The following is a 24,221-nucleotide window of genomic DNA, read 5'->3' as shown; positions in this document are numbered from 1 at the left end:
CTGGTGAACTAGATGTTTCCCCACTCCTGCATTCCTGCTGGGTGACCTTGGGCTAGTCACAGTCCTTCAGAACTCTCTCAGCCCCAACTACCTCAGAAAGTGTTTGTTGTGGGGAGAGGACGGAAAAGCAGTTTGTAAGCTGCCTTAAATCTCCTTACAAGAGAGAAAGGTAAAGTATAAATACAAACTCTTCTTCTTGTGTCCCCCCTACACACACACACCCCGGTCTAATATTCAACTAAAAATGACAGTATTGTTAATACATTTTTATATGTTTTATCTTCCACCACTGATTGACCTGGGGCATTCAGACTGCCGTGGTGGTTAAGAAGGCCCAGCAGAGATTGTATTATCTGAGACTATTAAGAAAACAACAACTGAATGAAAAACTTCTGGTGACCTTCTACCGCTGTGCCATGGAGAGTGTCCTGACATATTGCATCTGTGCATGATTTGCCAGTTGCACAGTGGCAGGTAGGAAGGTGCTCCATCGGGTGACTACGACTGCCCAGATAATTATTGGATGCCCTCTCCCCTCTTTGGAAGAACTCTATAATTCCCGCAGCTTAAAGAAAGTTCAGAATATTCTGAAAGACCCGTCTCACCCTGGATACTCTTTTTTTTAAATATTACCATCTGGCAAACGATATAGGATCATAAAAACAAGGACAACTAGGCTCAGACAGTTTCTATTCTAGAGCTGTGGCTTTGCTGAACTCCATGGTGTTGCGTTGACGTGGCTGTGGCTGTGTAGGGATGATTGGAAGGAGGATTGTGGAAGATGGGGTGTGAGGACTGCAGAAATGTGCATCGGGGGATGTTTGTATTTTCGTTGTGCTTGCACAATGACATTAAAGTTTATCTTATTGCAATTATTATAGACTATGGCAATAAATATCGACAAAGCCATTGTTCTGTGGGTTTATTAGCAGAACTGGAGGAACAGCAAACACAAACAAAATCCACTTCTGATTCAGAGGGTGGTGCTTATCACCACTTAGATCAGTGACCATTTGTCTTCTGCATAGGCAGGTCCCTGTTATATTCAGAGGCATCACATTGTGCTGTTGGTATGCTTATAACTCGAGGAAGGGAGAATGTAATGGGTTGCTTTTCTCCTACCTGAGAAGCATTTACTTCTGCATTAAAGCTTCTTGATGATTCTGTTGATATTGTAGTGCTTGATATCTCACTGTCTTCTTCAAATGAAAACTGGTGACAGTACCTGGAAAATTCCATATTATCTAGGCTGTTTTTGTCCAGGAAGACTTTCTTGTCAGAAGCATCTTGGTTAACATCTGATCTGTCTTTCTTGATTGCTTTGCTTTTAGTACAGTCATGTATTTCTGAGTAATTGCTAACTGAAAGAGAGGAGTCCAGGCCAATGGGTTCCTCACCAAATGTGTGTATTTTTACTGGCTTTGAGATGGGTACATAGTCCACAAAAACAATTCTTTTCTTAGGGGCTTCTTCAATGGGAGTTATATAATTGTGGTAGGAATCCAGAACTTCAGATTTACCTGTTGAAAACCCACTATCTGATACAATTTCATGGTATATGTCAGTTTTAATGTTCACCCCACATACTACAAATTCACATTTCTCATCCTTATGAATAAGCTGTGAGGCATTTCGTTCTTTTACATCTTCTTTCATAAAAGGTACATTAGCATTATTGAAGTGTGCAGGCATTTTATGCTCTGCTGGTTTCTCTGTCTGAGAATGCATGGGATTATAACACATCTTCTTGCTGGATAAAATCTCAGCACTGAATGTGTTGGATTGCAAAAATGATGTGGGCATTCTTTTCTTTGCTATTACTCTAGAAGCAAAATGTTGACCTTGATGTATTGCAAGAGTTTCATTATAGTTGTTTTGTAGAATTGGGTTTAGCTGTGTAAATACCACACATGTATCACGAACGGAGGCTTTGTCTCCAGGCTGGTTGGCAATTTTATCCAAAATAAATTTCTGCAGATACACTTCATTGTTGCACAGCACAGGCTGTGTTTCACTCATTTTCTAAACAGGGGAGCAGAAGGAGGGAGAGATGTAAGCATCTTTTAACAAAATAGGGACAAGAAGGATATAACACAGGCAACATAACCCATTTTAAGCCTCTTTCCCAGAGTTGCTGTACTTATGAAAGACAAATAAACAGCTTTAAATGTACTTGCTGCACCAGGTTTGTGAATGTAGTGAGTGACCAATTGCATTTCAACCTTCCTGCAATTTTGATACCACCCATGAACAGATATCTTGCATCTGAAGTATGTTAAATCTTCCTCCTCCACCCCCCCACCCCCCCACACACACAGAGTTACATGCTTGAAAAATGCTTTTTTCATAAGGTAGAATGCAATTTCCAAATGCTTGTTTATGCTTCAACTCCTTAGGTGTAAAACAGTGCAGCTGACAGAATTGCATGAAAATAGGAGAAATGGTAAGATCACACTGACCAGTAAAGTATCCATGAGCTGCCTAAAATTGACTAGAGATTTCAACAAAGCAAGCAGCCTTGGGTGAAGCTGCTTAAAATCTATTAGAGCAGTGCCTTTATCATGTGTGAAGACTTTCCTGATGTTTAGCAGTGGAATACACTGCCTCAGAGTGTGTTACGAGTCTTCTTCTTTGGATGTTTTTAAACAGAGGCTGGGTGGCCATCTGTCAAGAGTGCTTTGATTGTGTATTTCTGCATGGCAGGGAACTGGACTTGATGGCCCTTGTGGTCTCTTCCAACTATGATTCTATGACTTCTTAAAAATGAGAAGGGAGACCAGAGCTTTTGTGACCTTCATCTAGCTGCCTTTCTAGTGACAACAGAGTTATTATGGGATTACATCGGAATCTCTTTGAAATGCAGGTGTGGGCCAGCATCTGGGGCAGGCCAAAAAAGAAGAGTGTCTTCCCCTTTACTATGTGAAAGGGAATGTAGTGACATTTACTGTGAAAAAGCTTAACATGTGATTAACAGAGTAGAGGATTCTTAAATGACGGTTAAGACTCTTTATAATGTACATGTGATTTCAGCCTGTGATGAATTTAGAAATATATAAGATCAGAGATGGTATAGTGTTTAAGAGTGTTGGACCAGTATCTGGGAGATCCAGGATCAAATCCTCATGTGCCATGGAAGGTCACTGGGTGCCCTTGGGCTGCATATTTTCTCATAGGGTTGATATGAGGATAAAAAATGGAGAAGAGGAATAAAGTAAGCCACTTTGCGTCCCCATTGGGGAGAATGGAGGAGTATAAATAAAATCAGTAGAACCCCAGCAAAAGAAAATCATCTTCTCTATTTCTCTTAGAATAATTTTAAAATGACACCTGTTTCTTTGTCTAAGAAGGATGCAAGAGATCTGTGATCAAGATCTTCTGTGTGGGGGGAGGGGGGCTAGTGCTAAAAAAACCACTGCGAGGTAGAGGGGGTCTTACCTAGATTGGACTATGACACAGGGAAGTGAAAGATAAACCTCTCCCAATTTGAATAATTCTTCCCAGTGGTCTATTGTCCTTCAGAGCAAATTGTAGCCTTCTGTGAGGGAAGGGGTGATAGATGGGGGAAGTTGGATGGAGAGATGGAGAAATTCCCTTTCTCTACACCATTGCCCAAAACCATAATTACCTTGCTGATTTTAGTTTTGGGTGTTTTTTATAATTCAGAATTTTTAGGACACAGAAAATTCTCTCAAAACCCATTACAGGTCTGGCTGAGAGTCCATGGCTGCCATCTTATGAATACTTTTCTGGGGTTGCTGTGACTTGATAGCACTTTCCACCACCATTTGTTTTGTGTATTTGTATCCCATCTTCCTTCTAAGGAGTTCAGTGAATGTACACAGGTCTCTTATCCTGCATTTTATCCTTGCAATAACCCTATGAAGTAGGTTAGGCCAAGAAAGTGATTTCGCCCAATACTACCAGCAAGCTTCCTGACAGGGTGAGGATCTGAATCTGGATCCCTCAGATCCTAGTCATACACTGTGTCACACCAGGCTGGCTTTTAAACTAAGGTTTGTTTTTATTACAAACTGCCTTGAGATAAAATGACTGAAAGATAGTCTGTAGAATGAAATATCAATGGAATTCCTGTTGAGTACCAACGGAACCTCTTTCTTCTGGCATCACTTATATCAATAGCATCATTTATTCAGTGCCTTTTATGCCCAGCTTATTAAAGACAATTGTTTCTGACCTGATTTGCATCATGTTCCCAAGTCTTTCTTCCTGGAGCATTATTGGCTAAGGTTTCACACTCCAAACTGCTGAGAAACTCTCAGTTTCCATTACTTTCAGTATGTGGTTTCTGAGTTGCAACATGACTTAGAACCAGTTGTAAATTATGCAGAAATGCATAATGAAATACTTCAGCTGCATCCCTATGAAAATGGGTACACCCTATATGCAGATTAGCCAGGTGTTCGAAGATATATTGACAATGTGGCCAGCATCATGAGGAACAGAATTATTCTTTGGAAATTGGTCCCTATGTCTCAACTGGAGAACGGAACATCATGTAACAGCTTTAACTAGCCTATAAAGAGGGGAGGGGGGATATTACCATTGAAGTTGGTGCCTTTTCTTTTGGCAAGTCAACTCTGATTATTTTGGCATTTGGTTTCTCAATTTCATCCTCAATGCTCAGGGGGATGAAGCTTTTCTTCTCTTTCAAACCATTGTCCTTGGAGTCAGCAGTACTCTTCTTAATGCTGACTCTCTCAGGCATTAAAGTTTCTTCCAAAGAAGTGTCTTTTCTTTAAAACAAATATGAGTAAAAATAGTATCTTGTGTTTAAATAAAAGATCATAATACCAATTGTCACTATAAAATTGCATGCTCCAGAAATAATTTATTCAGATAACACCTTCTATCAGGCTATCATACTGTCATGGGGTGCTTTCACTCCAAGGTGCCTGGTTGCTGGAGCAATTCTCTGTGAAATCGCCCTTGCAACAGAGCTTTCACATTGCAAAAGTATGGTAATTGGTTTTCTTTCCCCCTTTTTCCATGGTTTCCTTTTCACATCTGTTATACACTGAAGACACCCATCTTCTCACATGACGCTTGAGATCCGCCCAGCCTGTTATAGTAGGGTGGGGTTTTTTTAGAGGATGAGTAACCTTGCATAGAAATAACACAATATTTTTTTAAAAAACATATTTGAATAGTCCCCTACTTAAAAGGTAGTCATAGCTGCGGGTAATTCTGTACTTAAAAAAAAAACAACAACCATGAACAATGATGGTTAGGAACAATGCAGTATCTTTACAACCTTTAAAAAAATGCCCCTCCCCGGATCCCCTCTGTCCAAAAGGCAAGCAGTTCTCTTCTGTTATGTTGATTTCTGCAGTGGACTGATCCCTTATAATCATCAACACATTAAACAGTAACTCACTTGTAATTCCTGATTACACTATTTAGACAGAAGAGGCTGCCTATTCCCATAGTATCTTATCCAGGAAACATGGGGAGGACGGTGGGTTGAAAGTTTAAAATAAAACAGATTTTGGGGGGAAGGAATTGTCTGTTAGCACTGTGCAGAAACAGAAAATGATATCACATGGAAAAATGAAAAAAGCACTAGTCCGGTGGCTGAACTGTGGGAAGTATTTGAAATGGAAGGAGCTTGGTGATCTCCAAAACTCCTGAGTTTGAATAATCCATTAATGTCACTTTAGGGTTAGAGGTGGGATGCAGCCTATTCGCACCTATTCTGTAGAACCGGTTACTAAAATTTTCTCAGTTCGGAGAACCGGTTATTAATGATTAACTCCACTAGGAACAAGGGGGTAATCTCTGTCCCTGGGTACAACAAATCTCGTCAAGTGGGGGATCCAAAATCGCCCCCCCAGGGTTCCCTGCGGCTTCCCCTGCCCCCCCTGGCACACCCCACGTGTGTATGAACTGTATGAAATAATACAATATATAGTAATTCTAATTTTTTTTGTTCATTGGTATAAAGGTTGGGAAAGTATTATAGGTAAAGATTTTTCATTTTCTTTTTTTCCCTTGAAATTTATATTGGAAAGAGAAGAGCTTAAACTATTCTTTTAGATTAAGGATTTTGGATCTCTCCCTCTGTTAGTTTTCTTTGAAGTGGAATAGATAAAGTAGTTATAGGAATCTGAGGGGGAAGTAGAAAGTAGGGAGGGAGGGAAATATGGGAAGGAGGGAGGCAATATAGGATGTTTTAGTTGGAGGGGTTGAGAGAGAGAGATAATTAGATATGTTTTTAATATGTTAACAATTGTAAACAGTTTTTGCTTTCTCTCCTTACTTATGTTATTATTTAAAATTAATCAATATAATTATATAAAAAGAAATAATACACTACCTTTCGGTATATTGCTTTTTAAATTCTTTAAACAGTCATTATTTGAATCTAGAGGTGGGGCAAAGGGGAACTGCACCTGGGGCATGCACGCCCTGCGTCCTTGCCACAGCCCCGCCCAGGAATGCCCCACCCCCGGAATGCCTGGCCACGTCCCCGTCGTGCCCTGCCCAGCCCCATTGGCACTACGCCACTGTTTGAATCCCACCACCATTGGAACCTGTTACTAAAATTTTTGAATCCCACCACTGGGTCACACCAAACACTCTCAAATATAGTTTCATGTATTCAGAGTCACTCAGTATTAAGCTTACAATCCATGACAGAAATTAAGGAAAGTAGTATATGAAAAGTATTCTTCCCTGATGAGTCATGACCAACCAAAGATTGTGTTGTCCTTTAAACCTCAAAAAAGTAAGGAAAAAGAATTCAGAGGCTGGATTTGCCTAGAAGATTCTACCTTCTCTGGTGAAAAATGGAGTGAGTTTTCTAAGGAAAGTAATTAACTGACAAAAATGTTTTTGTGGTATTCTAGTAGGTTCTAGACAATTTGATAGGAAATACATGATTTATGGAAGTTTTCTTTTGCATGTTTGTTATTATTTTGTGACTGTCTTTTTTATTCTGAAATGTAGGAGAGGGAGAAGACTTTTGAGCCTAAAATCCTTCTCCCAGTTGAAAGATGTTTATAAAGCAAATAAATTGTTAAAGATTATGGACTTTAAAAAGATTGTTGTGTAGTACACATTTCTTTTCTTGTTTACATTTACTTTGTACTTAAAATAAAAATTTCTAGTTAGTTGGGTATTTTGTTTTGAGGATTACTTCTAAAATTCATTTGATTTAAATCCTTGATCTAACCCTGAAAAAAACCATACAATGGTAATACTGTATTCCCTGGATACTCATATAAGGATACTGTATTCCCTGGATACTCATATAAGGATATTAAAATAATATCAGCAGAGTACATAGGCATCAACTCAATTCAGTTACTTTTGTAATGAATAATAGTTTAATCTATGGCAGTGATAGTGAACCTTCTCGAGTGCCCAAATTGCAACCCAAAACCTACTTGTTTATCGCAAAGTGCCAACATGGCATTTTAACCTGAATATTGAGGTTTTAGTTTAGAAAAACGGTTGGCTCCGAGGCGTGGGTTAGTCGGGAGTAAGCTTGGTGGTAGTCGGTGACTTTGCTTTGAAGCAACCGTGCAACTCTTCCAACGGGTGAATCACGACCCTAGGAGGGTTTACTCAGAAGCAAGCCCCATTGACAGCAACCGAGCTTACTCCCAGGTAAAGGATCGTGCTTTAGTTCTTCACATGAAAATCAGTGGGATTTAACAGCACTTTGAACTGATGCTTCGAGGCAGATAGCTGCAATGCTCAAAAAAGAACTCCCTGGATATTTAACAGCATTATTTACCGTGCATGGGCCTGCTGAAGAACAGTGTCAAGAGGGGACTACTTTTTCCAGATCAGAACACCTGAGTTATTTCACAGCCAGGTAGTTACTAACCTGGAGCAAGAATACTACATGCAACCTCTGCTTCTCTGTGCTTTATCACAGTTTAAAAAGCAACAAGTGATCTTCTTTATAAAATGTCAACTCTCAACATTTGTTTTAGCTTACAGTTGCATCTTTCTTTTCTTCCATACTAAATTTGTAAAAATAAAGTGTACATTCTGCTTTTGCAGACAAGAGGAGAAAGATGTTGTCCTTATTGTATGATAGAATCACCCCACACAGAAATATACACAATAATAATCCATAGGAACTGGGACCAGTATGACTTTACTGTGATTACTGTAGTTGATTATACATGTTGAGAACACACCATCCGATGCATTATGTGTTACTGCTTTCCAGTTAGTAGGCTGTATATTTGTATATAGAACACCAAACTAAGAAACTATTCTGTAAATTATCCAGAAGTGGCAGGAAAAGGCACTGCAATCCAATATACTTTACGCAGGGTTGCCTTTGAAAAGTGTTGGGAAACTTTAATGGGTACAGAATGTTGCAGATGTTAATTGGGGCACAACCTTTTTAATAGTGGCATCTATCTGTGGAATGTCCTTTCCCTTGAGCTAACTGGACATGGCACATCCACCCTAGTGGTGGGAGGGGGAGGGGTGCCATGCAAAGGAAAGGGAGTGTGGGAGGGGAGGGAGTGAGGGTGGCATGCAAGGGAGAGGAGGGAGTGAGGGGTGGCATGCAAAGGAGGGGAGGGAGTGAGGGGTGGCATGCAAGGGAGGGGAGAGAGTGAGGGGTGGCATGCAAGAGAGGGTCATTCAGGGTCATCTTCCTTTTGAATAAATACAGATTATTTGGTTCCCAGGCAATCTGTGATATAATTTCCATTATATGACAAATTACCTTGCATTTGGGTCATCTGGTAACTGTCCACTGACACCAAATCTAACTTTACTGTCTTTCTCCAACTGTTGAGCATCTTGATTGCCGATCTCCTTGTGAATACTGGATTGGTCTGTTCTCTCACCTGCAATTACAGTTTTTGCTTGTATCAGAAACAGCATTCTATCAATTATAGCTCTCCCTCCAAGGATCTCAGGGTCGTACATGGTTCTCCTTCCCTCAGATAGACATATTGTGAAAGCTACCTTTCAATGAAAGCAGCTGGAATAAATCAAACACACAACAAGGGGAAGAGGAGAAGATATGGCTACAGGCAGGTGTAGCTGAAACAGTGGGCCAGCTAGACAGGCACAGAGTAGGAATCTCAACACTTGGATGAGAAACTGATGCCAGGATGAAAGGTTTAGATGTGTTAGGCACTGGAGAACAGTCTGGGACAATCTGAATCTACAAAAGGAACGGACTTCAGATGAACCAAGAGGAAAACATGCTGCTGGCATTTAATATTCAAAAGATAACCTGGAAACCAGGGCATCAGTCACCACTTTCAAATTTTGGATACGCCTCTGTTTCCATTCTGACCTGCACAGCTTGGTCCAACCAGTGATGCATGAGCTCCAGACCTCTGACAGGTGGTTACTAATTGAGGCTAAGATCTCCTCACTGGGCCTTGCCTGGGACTCCCTGCTTCACTGGGCCTTGCCTGGGACTCCCTGCTCATACTCACTACCAAACGAGGTTTATCTTCAACTAAAAAATAAATTATTTGATCAGGAATTTCAATACCTTTTGGGCAAGGCACAGATTTCTTGTTCACCCTTGTACTTTAGGATCACTCCTTGAAAGCTCTGTGTTGCCCACTATCTGAATCAACTCCCAAACCGCAAACTTAGATGGGCACTCTCAAGGGCAAGATGCAATTCCTTTCCATCATCTTTACTTCAAGGTCAGTTCTTAAACATCCCTTGGCATGATGGATATTGTTCTTTCTGCCTTTCCAATACTGACTCCCTTGAGCACATCTTGCTCTCCTGCCCGAAGTATAACAGCTTTAGGCCTGATTTCTCTCAATTAACTTCAGCTGGGTTCTCGGATCTTTCTACCAATGCAAAGATGATTCTTCTGCTCAACAATCCCAAGGTTGAAATAATGGAAATCATAGCCAAATGTTTGCTACGTACTTTGAACTAGGTTCCCTTGGCTTCTGTTCACACTATTTTCACTGTTCTCTGTTGGATTTGCTCTTTCCTTTTTCCTTTTTGTCCCTATCTATATATATATAAATGCGAAATACCACTCACTGACTGACTCATCAACAGAACTCAAAAACCACCCAAGCCACACACATGAAATTTGGCACACCTGTTCCTTACGTACTCCAGGTGCACACTAAGAAAGGATTTCCCAAAATATTCACTTTCACTCGATTTATTACCTGTTTACTGTTTTAACTGCTCATCTCTAGCCATCTGCACGAACATTCTAAGGGCAAACCAGCCCCTCAGTCCACAGACATGCTGCATGAACATTCTAAGGGTGACAGTTCAACACCACCAGCTTCATGTCCTTCACTAACTGCACTCTACCACCACCCTCCACAACGCACGTGAACCTATTTGAAAACAAACCCATCAGTCCACAGACAGGCTGTGAGGAAATATGCTGCATGTCACCCGAAAGTTCACAAACAGGCTGCAAAAATGCTGAATGTCACCCCAAAGTTAACAGGCTGTGAAAAAGTACTCCTCCACCTACCCTCATGTTAACAACACCGCTACAGCCAAATACTATCAAAACACCACTACAGCCAAATACTATCAAAACAGATTACAAACCACACTATCACCTTGAACTACTAAACATTTGTCGGGTTTTGCATATGGACATCAGATTTATTACTGCGGAGACAAGTTTACTGCTCTCGGCCTCCAATCACCCTGTTCTTGGTGTCGTGCTCTGAAGTGGCGAGATGAGTCCCCGGGAATGTGCTGCAGTGGCGGTACAGTCCAGTTCCCTGTCCTTCAACCCTACCCTGAACCTCTTCACAGCCTTCTCACTCATCAGCATCCCATGGCAGAACACTTCCTTTCTGCATCCCGAAAATACGGCTGCTTCCACATGACGTCTTTTGGAGCCCATCAGGTGAAAGAGAGCAATAACACATTGCATTATAAAAATACATGGGGCTACCATGGGGCAGGGGGCGCGCCACAGCCCGGGTACGTGCCGTTCGGTCACATGGGGGTGGAAAATCGCTCAACACACCCCTCCCCCTTCCCATCTTGCCCCGCCTCACCAGGCCTAACAGAAGCCCCGGCCCCACCCCCACCAGCCAGGCCTATGACCCAGAGCAGTCTGGCAGGGTTGGGCCAGGCTGCGGGGCTGGGCTGGACTGGGCAGCTACCCAGTCAGGCTGCTTTTTCAGCCTGAGGGTGGGGCCCTGCAAGAGGGCTGCAGGGGGCTGTGGGAGTGGGGGCCCACCCCCCATTTACCTTAGTTCAGTCAGCGGCTCAGCCATGCTGCTTTTTCTAAGGCAAGTTGGGGATAAGTGGGGAACTAAGGCAAGTTGGGGATAAGTGGGGAGTGGCCCCCGTGCCCTCCCCACTTATGTTCTGCCGGTGGCCCAGCCTGGCTGCTTTTTCAGCCAGCTGCTCTTTATAGTCAGCTAAACTAAGGTAACTGGGGGGAGGCAGGGGGTGGGCAGGGGGAGGTACCCCAAAGGGGGCAGGGCCCAGGCATTATTTTGTCCCAGGTGCTATTTTCCCCCCCCCACCCCTGGATTCAGGACAAACAAAAGGAAATATTTAATTACTCAATGAATAATCAAACTGTGGAATTAATTGCCAGAGGATGTAGTGATGGCTACAGGCACAAATATCTTTAAAACGGGATTAAACAGATTAATGGGAGATAGATCTATCAGTGGGAACTTTTGTGTTCAAAGATTGAAAACCCCTGAATACCAGTGTCAGTAGGCAACATCAAGGGAAGACCTCTGCCTCTATTTTCTGTTGTTGAACCTCCAAAGGAACTAGTTGACCTCTGTTTGAGACAGGATGCTGCACCAGATCGATCTGGGGCGATTCCGCACATGAGTAAAATAGGTTCGACCCAGTTCCCTGAGAAGGGTACTAACCTAGGTCGAAGCCATTGTTGTTCCCCACTGCAACCAGCTTGATCCCAGCTCGGAGGGCGGAATCATCCTGTGCCTCTTTGCCGCTCTGTTCCAATTGGCTACTGTTCTACGGCCATGTTCCATCTATCCCCACACATATTATAAAAAAACTGCCACAGGAATGGAGGGACGAAGGTGGCATTTTTTGATTGGCCACTTACATTGGTACGCGGAAATTGTGCGCCGTTTGTGCGACCAGCCATTGCTTCGAACGCAAGAAAGATGGGGGGGGGGATTAGGCGCGATTTTCGCCGCAGCGGTTCTCCAGCTATACGCATGCTTGAAACACTAAGCTGTGATTGGCTGAATGCGGGACTCCTGGCACCGGAGATTCCGCACTTTACTGGAATCGACCTGAGTTCAAGCGGGGTTCCCTGAAAAAGTAGTAGTTCCCAACTGGAGTCGTAAATTTGACCGTTACACGGGGCAAAGCTGGTACAAAACTACGTCGATCCCAGTGGTTGTGCAGAGCACAACGGTCGAACGCAGTTCAAACTTAGGTCGATAATACAAGTGCGGAATCGACCCTAGTCTGATCCAGCAGAGCTTTTATGTTCTTTAGCAGTGGGCATGAGGATTGATTCTGTTCACTGCTCCATGAATACCCTGTAGTATTTATAAGTTGTCTACTGTATGGATTGGCCCTGCCACAGAGAGAGTTTCATATCAGTGGTGCATGTGACCGGTATCCACTAGTGCTAGTGGGAACATTCTTAGATCCTATGCAGTCAGGCTGGTATACACGGTAGGTAGTTTGTTAGTATCAGCTTTGACTTTAAGCTCCCTTTCCACTTATGGATGTCACTGGTGATCCACTGACTGATAGGGGCCAAATATTAAGGGAACTTAGAAGAAAGTGGCAGAAGGGTGGGGTTATAATTTATGTACCACTGTTCCACTTGTGGTGCATAGGATCTAAGCTATTATAGCTGTGTGTATATTTATCAGCAACTGTAATGTTTAAATCAACATTCAGAAAAATGGAAACACAGAAGTGGAATACTGAAGTGGAACTTCAGCAGAAAGGATAGTATAGAGTGACATTTGACAAATGGCCCTTAACTCCTTGTTTTATTTTTCTGTCTCTTCTCCAAGTTTTAAAGTTCGGTAACTTTGTTTTTATAGATTGTGTATAGGTTGAACTACAACCAAGCTAATAAAAATTTGAATAGAGCAGAAGGACTCAAAATGTTTTAAAGAACACACAAGGTTCAAAGAATAAGATTAGAAAAATGGATCTAAGACAGTTCTTAGTATAAGAATTGCACATAGTCTTCCAGTCTTGTTACTGGTCCTTAAAGGACAAAATAACTAAATGTTGTGGATGTACAACAAAGTTTCACAGACGATGTATGTAAAGTACCTGCTTAAGCAAAAATGGTGTACAAATGCTACCATTATTAATGCTATTTTATTAATTTCATTTTTATTATTAATTTTCTCTAACCTTTTCCTATAGCAGCAGTTGCCTGTCCATCCTGTCTCTGGGTTGCTGCAGGCAAAAAATGGTGGGAAGTGTCTGTGCGACCCAAAGTTTTGCTTTCATCCTGGTTGTTGGGATAGGAATATTTACATGTGTCAATAAGGTTCTACAAAGTTGTATAACAATAATAGATTTAAAGAGGCAAGACCATTTCCAGACCAATGATATCAAATGGTATGAAATATGACCAATAAAAACTAGAGGCATACAAACTTCTCTCAGATTTCTTGTGGTCAGGTTTAATTGGCAAGTTAGAGAGCTGATTTCATGAGATATAAAATCAATAAGCACAGGTCATGATGCCATGCATTTCTCCCCGATGGGAACCCAAAGGGACTTAGACTGTTCTATCACAACAACTCTGTGAGATAGGGGCTGAGAGTGTGTAACTGGCCCAAGTTCACCTAGAAGTCTTCCATGGCAGAATTGGGTCTGCAAGATCAAAGTAATGCTCCCCCTTCTCAGCTGCATGATGTAAAAGAAAAAGCCAAGCAACCAATCACAGATCTTCCAATGAAATGTATGGTGACTTCCTCTGTAACATTGGTAACCATGTGTGATCAGTCCCTATCACGATGTGTGGGGAAAAATATAAGGCCTTCTTTGTTCAGAAAACAAACACAAGTAAATCATATCATTTTATGGAAATAATTTAGAAATGTTTAGAAGACTCACAAATGGTATCCTTTCAGATCTTTTCTGAACTCCTGTGGTGAAACGAAGTGGTTTTAGCTTTTGGTTAACCTTCAAGATAATGAAGCCTCCATTGGAAGTCTGAAACTTCCCTTTAAAAAAATACAGAACAGTAGAATAAATAGGAATAATTCAAATTGTATTTTGAATAAGTAGATGGATGCCTTCAGCAAAATTCAGATTTTTGTCACATTCTCCAGCAGCAAGGCCTCTCCAACCCTGCCCCCACTTGTCCATATGGCCTGCAGGGGGGGAAGGGGGCCCAATGTGCCCCCGTGTGGTCTAGGGTCATGGTGCCTGAGTTGCAAGAGCCCACCCGCCTGCCCCAGATATTGGAAGGGAAGAAGTTGGTAAGCTGCTTTGAGTATCCTTACAGGAGAGAAAGGTGGGGTATAAATCCAAACTCCTCTTCTTCTAGATAATGACCCTATGATGAGACAATCCAAAACAAAAGTGACAATATTTGTGAGGTCATTAATTCATAAAGTCACTATAGGTCAAAAGCAACTTGACAACATTCAACACACGCACCTTTTTTATCACTTTGTTTAAGTTTCAAGTTGTTTGGAACACTAGATGGCCTCGGAGCAGTTTTCTTGCTAACTATGCTTGCTGCTGACACAGACCTAAAAATACCAAAACAAGCACAATAGTAAAATGTAGTAGGAATCAAATATACAGCTGAACACAATAAAATCGGCTGAAAAAGAAGCAATGAAAAGGCTAAAATATTTTGTTAACTTTCAGAGCAGATTCTACTTAGCATTTTTGTGTTCATGGGATTTTTTAAAATGTGCTTATATGTGTCATGAACCAATCTTATGAGGATGAGGGCCAGTGGAAGAGGAGCCAGAAGTAGAAGAAATAAGTCAGAGGTCTGAGGCTCTGGAACTGGTTGAGGAAGTGAACAGATCACAGTCAGAGGAGGTCAGTTCAAGCAAATACCTATGAGGGTCAGCAGAAGATAATGAATAATTAGAGGGGGGGAAAGAAGGCAGAAGCAGGAACAAGAATTAAGCAGTAAAAGGAGAAGAGCTTACATTGTAGCTCATTATGGTAGGAGGCTCTGTGAGCTAGAAACAGATGTATTAGAGCAAGTTAAGACTGCAGGGTGCTGGTCTTGGTAACTAGAGTAACTGGGGCTGGGCATGGCTCTGCCTATGTGCAATAAGTGTGATTTCCTGGGAAGTACCATGTGCCTGGACTCCTTAGCAACTGCCTATGGTTCATACCTTGAACTCTTGACTGCCTGATCTCCTCCTGTGAGCAATGCTTGCCTTGACCACTGGATTGCCTGACCTCTGCCTATGAACCCTGCCTGCCTTGACCCATGGGCTGCCTGACCTCAACCTATGGTTCATACCTTGAACTCTTGACTGCCTGATCTCCTCCTGTGAGCAATGCTTGCCTTGACCACTGGATTGCCTGACCTCTGCCTATGAACCCTGCCTGTCTTGACCACTGAGCTGCCTGACATGCTCACAGACATTGCCTGCCTGGACCTCTGAGCGGCTCAACTGGTGCAACTACTCATTGGCTGTCTGGGCCATCTGTTAGCTGGTTGTTCCCAGACTCCAGCAGCACAAAATCCATGCAGAATATTTATTTACAAAATGTATTTCTCATCTTTCTGCCCAAACAGGATCACCAAGGAAACTAATGATGCAAAGTGTAATTTTATAAAGCACCTAAAATAAGTTTAAACTCAAAATAAAACATGTAAGAATCCTAGCAATTAAAACATAAGTCAGAAAAGAAAGGCCAATGAGGAAACAACAAGTGAAACAAAAATACCCACACGCTGGTGGAAGACCATTATGGAAAGGGACAGATAACTGTTTCTGTGGAAGGTGCTCCACAGTTTTGGTGCCGCAATTAAGAAAGCCTCCTGCCTTAACTCAGAAGGTGGGGACATCTGAAGCAAGGCCTCAGAAGCTTGTCATAGGGGTCACGCAGGTTCATATGGGAATGGGCATTCTTGGACTTGGACCAATATGAACCAGTGGAGCCACATGGTAGGTTCCACTTCGCTGCTTTAAGTTACTGGAGTGGGATTGCATATATCAGTGGTGGCGAACCTTTGGCACTCCAGATGTTATGGACTACAATTCCCATCAGCCTCTGAATTGTAGTCCATAACATCTGGAGTGCCAAAGGTTCGCCACCACAGGCATATATGAATGTTCATCGAGAAAGAAGTCTTTGCACATAGATAAATAGCATGTCAAAGAATCAGGACTGGCTAAGCCATTTTTGTATGTGCAGAAATTCTTTTAAAATATTATGGAAATGCAAATTGTTGACCCCTATCTACACCATGGGTAGGGAAGGTGGTAAAGTGTGGCACAATCTCACCAGAAGCTAATCAGGGTCAATACTTGGATAGAAGACCCCCAAGGAAGACTCCCCAGAGGAAGGGAATAGCAAACCATCTCTTTTTCTCATTTGCCTTGAAAACCCCTTGCTGAAGTTGGTTGCAACTTGACAGAACTTACATACATATCTACAGCATCACATGGTACAATCCCAGCAAGATGTTTCCATTTGAAACAGAGGTCCCCAATCTTTTTGACCCTGTGGGAACCTTTGGAATTCTGATATAGCATGATGGGAACAGCCACCAAATGACTGCCACAGGAAGCAGGGTTAGTCACAAAGCAGCTGCAGCAGCTTACCTTCAGTTGCATAATGAAGATCCTTATGCTGTAATGGCAATATTTTTTAAAAACTGCACAACCAGTCAAATCTACAATGGCCAAAAAGAAGTCTTGTTGGGCAAAAGCCTCACTAGGCTCAAGCCACTTTCTAAAAACATTTGGCAGGTGCAACCAGGGGCATACCACCCATAGGGACATGGGGTACCCCATGTCTCTGGGCACATGCTGTTTCGTCCTGTGGGGGGCTTCGGCTGAGCTGGTCGCTGCAGCCACAGGCCATATACTTCCCCCCCGGAAGGCCGGGGAGGACAGGAGCTGGCCTACCACTGTGGCACCTGCTTGAGCCACCTGTCTGAGCCACTTGCCACCTAACCTTGCCCCCCTGGCCACACTGAAGGCCAGCTCCTGCCCTCCCCAGGGGCTGGGGAAGGCAGGAGCCAGCCTGCAGGGAGACTGGGAGTAGGGATCGGCAGACAGCCGACCCAGGCAGGCACCACCCCCACAGCCTCCCTGTTGGTTGGCTTCTACCCTCCCCAGCCCATGAGGAGGGCAGGAGATGGCTTGCAGGGAGGGCTCAGCAAAGGGCAGTCCAGGCAGGTTCCGCCTCCACCCTCCTTGCAGGCTGGCTTCTGCCCCTTTACAGGAGCTGGCTTGTAGGGAGACTGGGGGCAGGACTCAGTGGTGGGCCAGCCCAGGAGTTAGCCTGCCACAGCTGCACCTGTCTGATCCCCCACAAGCCCTGCCCTTCCCACCCTCCCTGCTGGCTCCCGTAAATGGGGCATCGGGAGGGAGGTGCGGGGAGCCAGTTATGCCCCAGGGCGCCATTTAGGCCCGGTACGCCACTGGGTGCAATAGCTCCCACTCCCTGAGGAGAGACAGAGGCCCAGCAGGGAGGAAAGCATGTTGTGTGGGTGAATGTTTGATAGCTGTTGATGGCATATGCACTCCCCGCTCATGCACACACACAGGCCTTTTCTGTCAAAAATCCTGTAAGGAAATTAATATATATATAAGCTGCCACCAAAATCTAAAGTAAAAAATTGAACTTAGAAAGGCTTTTGAAAGATAAAACAAAACTAGAATTTATTTTACAAGCTTTTTTCTCAGGTGGTTGTTACAGAGAGGTACTTAAGCGTTTCTGGTTTCTTTAGGCAGATATTTCTTAGCGGTTATGGAGCAAATGGTTCACTTAAATGACTGTTTCAGATTAGGGTTGGTGATTCAGGTCAGCCAAATCAGTGATTCGGTCAGAACTCCCCCAATTCAGACAGATTTGGACCGAGCCAGGTCCAAATCAATGGAGTCCAAATTGGGCCCACCCGAAGCAATGGCATCCGAATCAGCACCATTTTCGAATCAAGCATGGACAGCCCCACTCATTCAAAAAAAACCCAAGCACCCTCCCTCTGACAGAAAAAAACCCTTCCCTCCCGAGTTCCAAACAAAAACCTTCCCTCCCTCTGCCACAGCCGTGCTTCCCACCCCCAAAAAAGCAGACCCCAGAGAACATTCCCCACACTCACCCAGAATCGCTCAGCTGAGCCCTGACTCATTTTTTAAAGCCCTCCGCTGAAAAAAGCCTTCCCTCCCAAGTCTCGCTCTCCCCAACCAAACGGCGCTGAAAACCCCTTAAAACAAACTAGCCACCCTCTGCCCCAGTCGTGCTTCTCACCCACTTCCCCCCGCCAAAAAAAACACCCCCCAAATACATGCCCCACTCTCCCACAGACGCTCCAATCATCAGCTTGCTGCTGCTGCTGGACTGGCTGGCTGCCAGCTTCTGCTGCTTCGGCTGTAAAAATGCTGCAAAATAAGAAACAAAACGAGAATCCCCATCAACAAAGTTAAAAAGGTGGCAAAAGGTGGCACTTGCACTAAACTTTTTCACAATAATAACTTAACTTTACTAACAATAACTTTAAGTAATGAATCCCCCCTGGGAGTTTCTGTCCCTCCAATCTTGCCTAAAGAATCTCCCTGAAGTGCAATGGATCTTCATGAATTCATATGATTTTTTCACTGGAATGAAATGAAACCACCATGAAGCTATAGAACATGTCTTAGTCTACAGGGAGCACCAAAACAATCACACATCCCATGCTCTGTGGCACCACAGTGGTGCAAAAACATGGTTAAAAAGCATGGATCCTCACGGATCCTCCTGGTTTTTTCACTTGGTCACCTCAAAATCACCACCACATCACAGCACAAGTCCTTAGACACAAGTCTGCACAAAACAATCACACATACCCCACTTCATAGCCCCACAGTGGTGCAAAAACATGGTTAAAAAGCATGGATCCTCACGGATCCTCCTGGTTTTTTTCACTTGGTCACCCCAAAATCACCACCATATCACAGCACAAGTCCTTAAACACATGTCTGCACAAAACAATAATGCATACCATGCTTCGTGGCGCCACAGTGGTGCAAAACATGGTTAAAAAGCATGGATTGTCATGGATGCTCCTGATTTTTTCACTTGGTCACCCCAAAATCACCACCACATACCATGCTTTGTGGCGCCACAGTGGCGCAAAACATGGTTAAAAAGCATGGATCCTCACGGATCCTCCCGTTTTTTTCGCTTGGTGTAAAGGAAGAGTTGACTACTCTCCTTAAACATGGATTAGGATTTTGAACGCACACACAACTCAGAGAAAAAAATTGCTTTTATAACATATTTCTGAAGTTTATTGAATTCAGTGCCATTCAACAAACTATAATAAACTGGTATACCATGCATACAATCAGTTGAATAAGAGCCAGTAAAGGGCCAATTTTGCCACATATGGTAGCTCCTCCCCCCGCCATGCTACTTTTACAGAAGAAGCTTATTTTTGTACACAGAGAAAATGGACAAGAAATAGGGTCAAAACTAGAGAGGTGGTCCCACCTTGTTTGGTGGTAGCTTGAAAGGCAACAAGATTCAATAACACACTCAGCAGAAACTGAAAAACTTGGTTTTCCAGGACACAATTCATAATCCAGGTTAAGTTCAAACAGTGGAGTTTTTACAAATTTCCCAAGACTTGGACTCTGTTCAAAAAAGCAGAAAGAGTTTTTTTCATTGGTATATATGTTTCAGTTCTTAATTTTCTCAAGAGTCAAAAAATCCCAGAGACATTTAAAGGGTTAGTTTCCTGGGGAAGAGTGAGCTCTAGGGATCTACGTATTATTGGTATCAGCCTATTTACAATTATACAGGTTGAATAGACCACAAGCAAGTAACTGTACCTAATTCCAAAGCAGCATAAATTTAACCCCTCTCAGAAAAACAGCAGTTTTTCTGAGAGTATCAGAGTACCAGAAGATTATCTATCTCTGTCTTCTCCTGTGTTCTTTCTAAACCTTTTAACCCATACCCTCCAGGACAGGTGTTTTCACACATCAGCTTTGCAAGGCTGACAGAAATGTTTCAATACAAATTCAATACTGTAAATGTGGGGAAAGCGTGTAAATAAATCCCCTGAGAATTTGGCACTAACATTTCATGCACGTGGGCAGTCCTCTGGCTGCTATTTTGCATATAAAAGGGCTGCCACATTTTTCCTCTGCTCTTCCTCTGCAGAAATATTAATTACTTAAATTTTTTTTAAAAAATCATTCCCACAAATATTTGCATCTGTTAATCAAGAAATGAAGACAGCATGGCTGATTAACATAATCTGGCCTCTTGCTCACAATGGTAGTTTTTATTGGTTCTCTCATTACTGCTGTAGCTGCTGGTTCAGAAAGAGAAAAATGCTAAAGAGCATCACACTGGGCTTTCCCACACAATTCATTTAAAATGTTTTGGGGCAGGGAAAAAAAGTTTCCTCCATGGAGTTCTTTTGTTTTTACACCCATTGTATATCCAGCCAATTGTGTATCTAAGGGTAGGCAGAGGGGGGCAGACAACCCAGGCATCACTTTAAAGAGTTACATGGGGGTACCATTGGCCACCCCCGCCCCTGAAATCCAGGCAGGAAGGCAGCCTAAGGATCTCTTGCTGCAAATGCTATCCACCCTGCTTGCTGCCACCTGCTAACTGTTTGTCTGCCACACCCTCCTTGCAATTTGGGTATTGAGCATGTGGCCCTCATGACCCTGAGTAGGCTACTCTGTGGACAGGAAGGTGGGGTGGTTGGTCAGCCGTTTGCTCCCGCTGTCTGCCACCCCAATCTCAGCACTGGACCTCTAGTACAGAAAACTGGCCGTTCTGCAGCTCATCCATTAATTTACAGGTAATAGCATTAGTGGGATTGTGGGATTGAAGCCCTTTTTAGCCAGGCAGCCTTTCCTCCTGATTGCTGGGATGATCAAGCCGAGAGTTGCCAATACTTCACTGGCAAGCAGCTTTTTGTGTCCCTGAGTAGAAGGGCACCATCCCATTCTTCCCACACCCTGCTCGCTTTAGGAGTCTTTTTCTTGCCACACCCACTTTGCCTGGGCTTGGTGGAAGTACAAGAACATCCCCCAAATGCCAACAACATTTCCTTCTCCAAAGCTAGGAGCCACCTAGCACAAGCCGAGGTGTGCTGCATTATAGCCGCAGCAGCCCAGAGAGTGTGTTTGTGTCCAGCCCTGGTAACTTGAATTCTTTGCTGCTTTCCCCACTTTTCAGTTCAGACTGTGAACTCCTGGGGGGAAGAGGACAGTCGCCATGTTCTCTTGCTTAGTAAACTCTTCAAAGCACCCAGTGGCATACTGGCACCCGGAGGGGGAGGGGGCAATGTGGGAACTTGCTCCAAGCATCATTTTCAGCTGGTACACCACTGTTTCCAGCCTCAAAACATTTTAAATAAATCTTCTTTTAAAGCAATTCGCTGGCTGAAGCATTTCGAAAATGTTTTTCAGTTGCTATGCTGTCTATTGACTACATTCTCCACTTCCCTGAATGTCCTCTTCAGTGCCATCTTTTGAGCTCACTCAGTCCCCCCTTTACCTATTTATTTGCAGCATTTAGCTGTTTGGTTTTTTATTTCAGAGGGAGGCCAATCTTTGAAGCATTGCGTATACAAGGAGTACAGAATACAGCCAAGGCTGTGAAGAATTGAAGCATTGTTTCAACGCAGAACTTCAAAAAAGGGGGGGAAACCACAAAACGGTGTCCAAGAATCATTTCAAGGGAGTGAGTGTGAACAAAAGGGGGGGCGTTAAAATGTTTTACAAATATTTTACAAATGTTTTAGGAGATTTGTGTGGAGAGGACCACTATGTAACTAATGGACAAGACATGTCAGCCAATTAAGAAAATCTTTAAGCCAGTATTGCAAAATGAGAAAAATGATTACTGGGAAAAAGTCTCACATGTACTAACTGCTTATTCAAAAAGCATCTCACAGATGAGCTGTGGGGAGCAGCAAGGTAAGGAGGAGAGCTGAAGACAGGAGATGGAGGCAATTAAGGATAGGTTGGCTGTTGCATTGAAAAGAAATAACTTTACCAATTTCATATTTTTGTTATACATTTTAAAAAATATTTAATGAATGAACTTTTTCATTTACTAGCTATAATAATCCTCAGGAGTGTAATGACATCATGTACTATTATCTATTCAGTGCTATCCTTCAATTCTGATAATTGTATGGAATGTTTTGTCTTGCAATTATTAGATTAGGATATAAGTATTTATTTATTTAGGTAGTTAATTTGCTTTGCATTATAGAATTAATCAATGAATAACCTTCCTGCTCCTCATTATAATCAGACTGGTGTGTCATGCCTTAGCAAGACTTTTGATGTAAAATGTTGGATCTATGACTGAAAGGCCGGTGGGGGTCATATACTTACTTTCATCTTTTCATATTTAGCCAGCCTTTTCACTGTATATTCCTTCAGCACATCAAGCTTTACTAGTAGTCTCTGAGTCATACTGTTATTCGTTCCCTATTTGTTCCCTAGGAAAATAAAGATATGTTTTTTCAAAGAAAATAATGTTTGAAAATAGAGGGAGAATTAGCAGCAAGAATGAATCTGACACAGTGGGAACTGAAAAGCAGCATTTTCTATGAAAGTCAAAAGACACAACCTGGTTCACCATCTCATCTGGAGGGTTATTTACACTAAAATAAGGCTGCATAATGCTTTATTATTTGTTTGCTTGCTTGTTTGTTTGTTTGTTTGGTTGGTTGGTTGGTTTTATAGACCATAGCCCCTGAAGGGCTCTGGGCGGTGTACAACATAACTTCACAACAACATATGACTAAAGCCCATTAAATTAAAATTAAAATACAGCGGTCAATACAAAAAAACGGCGTCCAGTGATAAAACCCTTATTAAAACCCTCCCAAGGAGGGGGGAATGGTGGGTCCCATGGATGTTAAAGGTATCAGCTTACCTAGCTGATACCATGTCCATGAGTCCATATAGGTACTGAATCTGCAAAGTTGAAACATACTAGCTTGGTTTGTTTGCTTGTTTGTTTATACTTTAGATTTATTTGCCACCCTCCCCCGAAAGGCTCAGGGCAGCGCGCTACACAATATATTATAAATAGTAATAGACCATGGTTCAGGCCATGGATTGATTGTGAAGGAACCTGGAGAATCCTTGAGCATGAAGCTGCCTTATACTGAATCAGATCATCAGTCCATCAATGTCAGTGCTGTTTACTCAAACTAACAGCAACTGTCTAGAATCTCAACTGAAAATAACCACCACATATGAGAAAAAATCCCTCATGTTTTTGGCATTTACCTTTATACATTTTTGCTAGTTTTTTTGGTGTCAGATACCATCTATACATCATTTTATAATAATTTTCTTTCAGATTATAACATGCTATACACTTCAAATTACTTTTCCATAGTCTTTCCCACTGCTCCATGTTTATATTTCTGCCAATATTTCTGTTCCATTTAATCATTACAAACTTTACAACCTCATTTTCTATGTCCCATTTCAATAACATCTTATACATTTTAGCAATCAATTTCTCATCATTTGTACATACCGTACTTTCAAATTCTGTCATTTGTGTATCAAAACCCATGACCTTTTGACCAGTTCTAAATGTCTCCAGTAACTGATACTAATGAAACCAGTTTTTAACAATATCTGTTATCTCTTCCATAGGTTTAAGTTCCTATTTGTTATTTTGAAAGTTTAGCAATTCTCTATATAGGGGCCATTTCTCTGGTATATTCACTTCTTTCCTAGAACAAATTTCAGTGGAGGGCAACCATAATGGTGTTGCACTTGCTATAAATATTTTGTATTTTCAACCACACCCAGAAATTTCAACCACACCCAGAGGAGACTCCTTCTAACATAATTATTAGAGAACTCTTTATGTATCTTTTCCTTGTCATACCACAGATATCCATGTCATCCAAATCTCCTGTCAAATCCCTCCAAATCCAGAATTCTGGCATTATTCAGCAACTCCCATTCTCTTATTCATGTTAATGGAACAGCTTCAAAATACAGTTTTAAGTTTGGCAATGAGAAACCTCCTCTTTCCTTTGCTTATTGCATATTTTTATATTTAATTCTTGGGGGTTTGTTTCCAGCCAA

The 24,221-nt window shown here is 42.4% G+C and overlaps 1 protein-coding gene across 1 annotated transcript; it reads right to left on the bottom strand.

Moving 5' to 3' along the window:
- Nucleotides 1-921: 921 nt before the first annotated feature.
- Nucleotides 922-22,577, bottom strand: LG05H1orf141 (linkage group 05 C1orf141 homolog). Its single transcript, XM_048497853.1, has 8 exons — nt 22,497-22,577; nt 19,618-19,760; nt 14,596-14,690; nt 14,047-14,156; nt 13,336-13,477; nt 8,714-8,837; nt 4,562-4,754; nt 922-2,022 (listed from the first exon to the last, which is right to left on the bottom strand). The coding sequence occupies exons 1-8, from the start codon at nt 22,575-22,577 to the stop codon at nt 1,003-1,005; spliced, it is 1,908 nt and encodes a 635-aa protein (XP_048353810.1). The 3' UTR covers nt 922-1,002.
- Nucleotides 22,578-24,221: the final 1,644 nt, after the last annotated feature.

Source organism: Sphaerodactylus townsendi, linkage group LG05, assembly GCF_021028975.2.
Source record: "Sphaerodactylus townsendi isolate TG3544 linkage group LG05, MPM_Stown_v2.3, whole genome shotgun sequence".
Lineage (NCBI taxonomy): Eukaryota > Metazoa > Chordata > Lepidosauria > Squamata > Sphaerodactylidae > Sphaerodactylus > Sphaerodactylus townsendi.
This window is presented reverse-complemented; position numbering and strand designations above follow the sequence as displayed.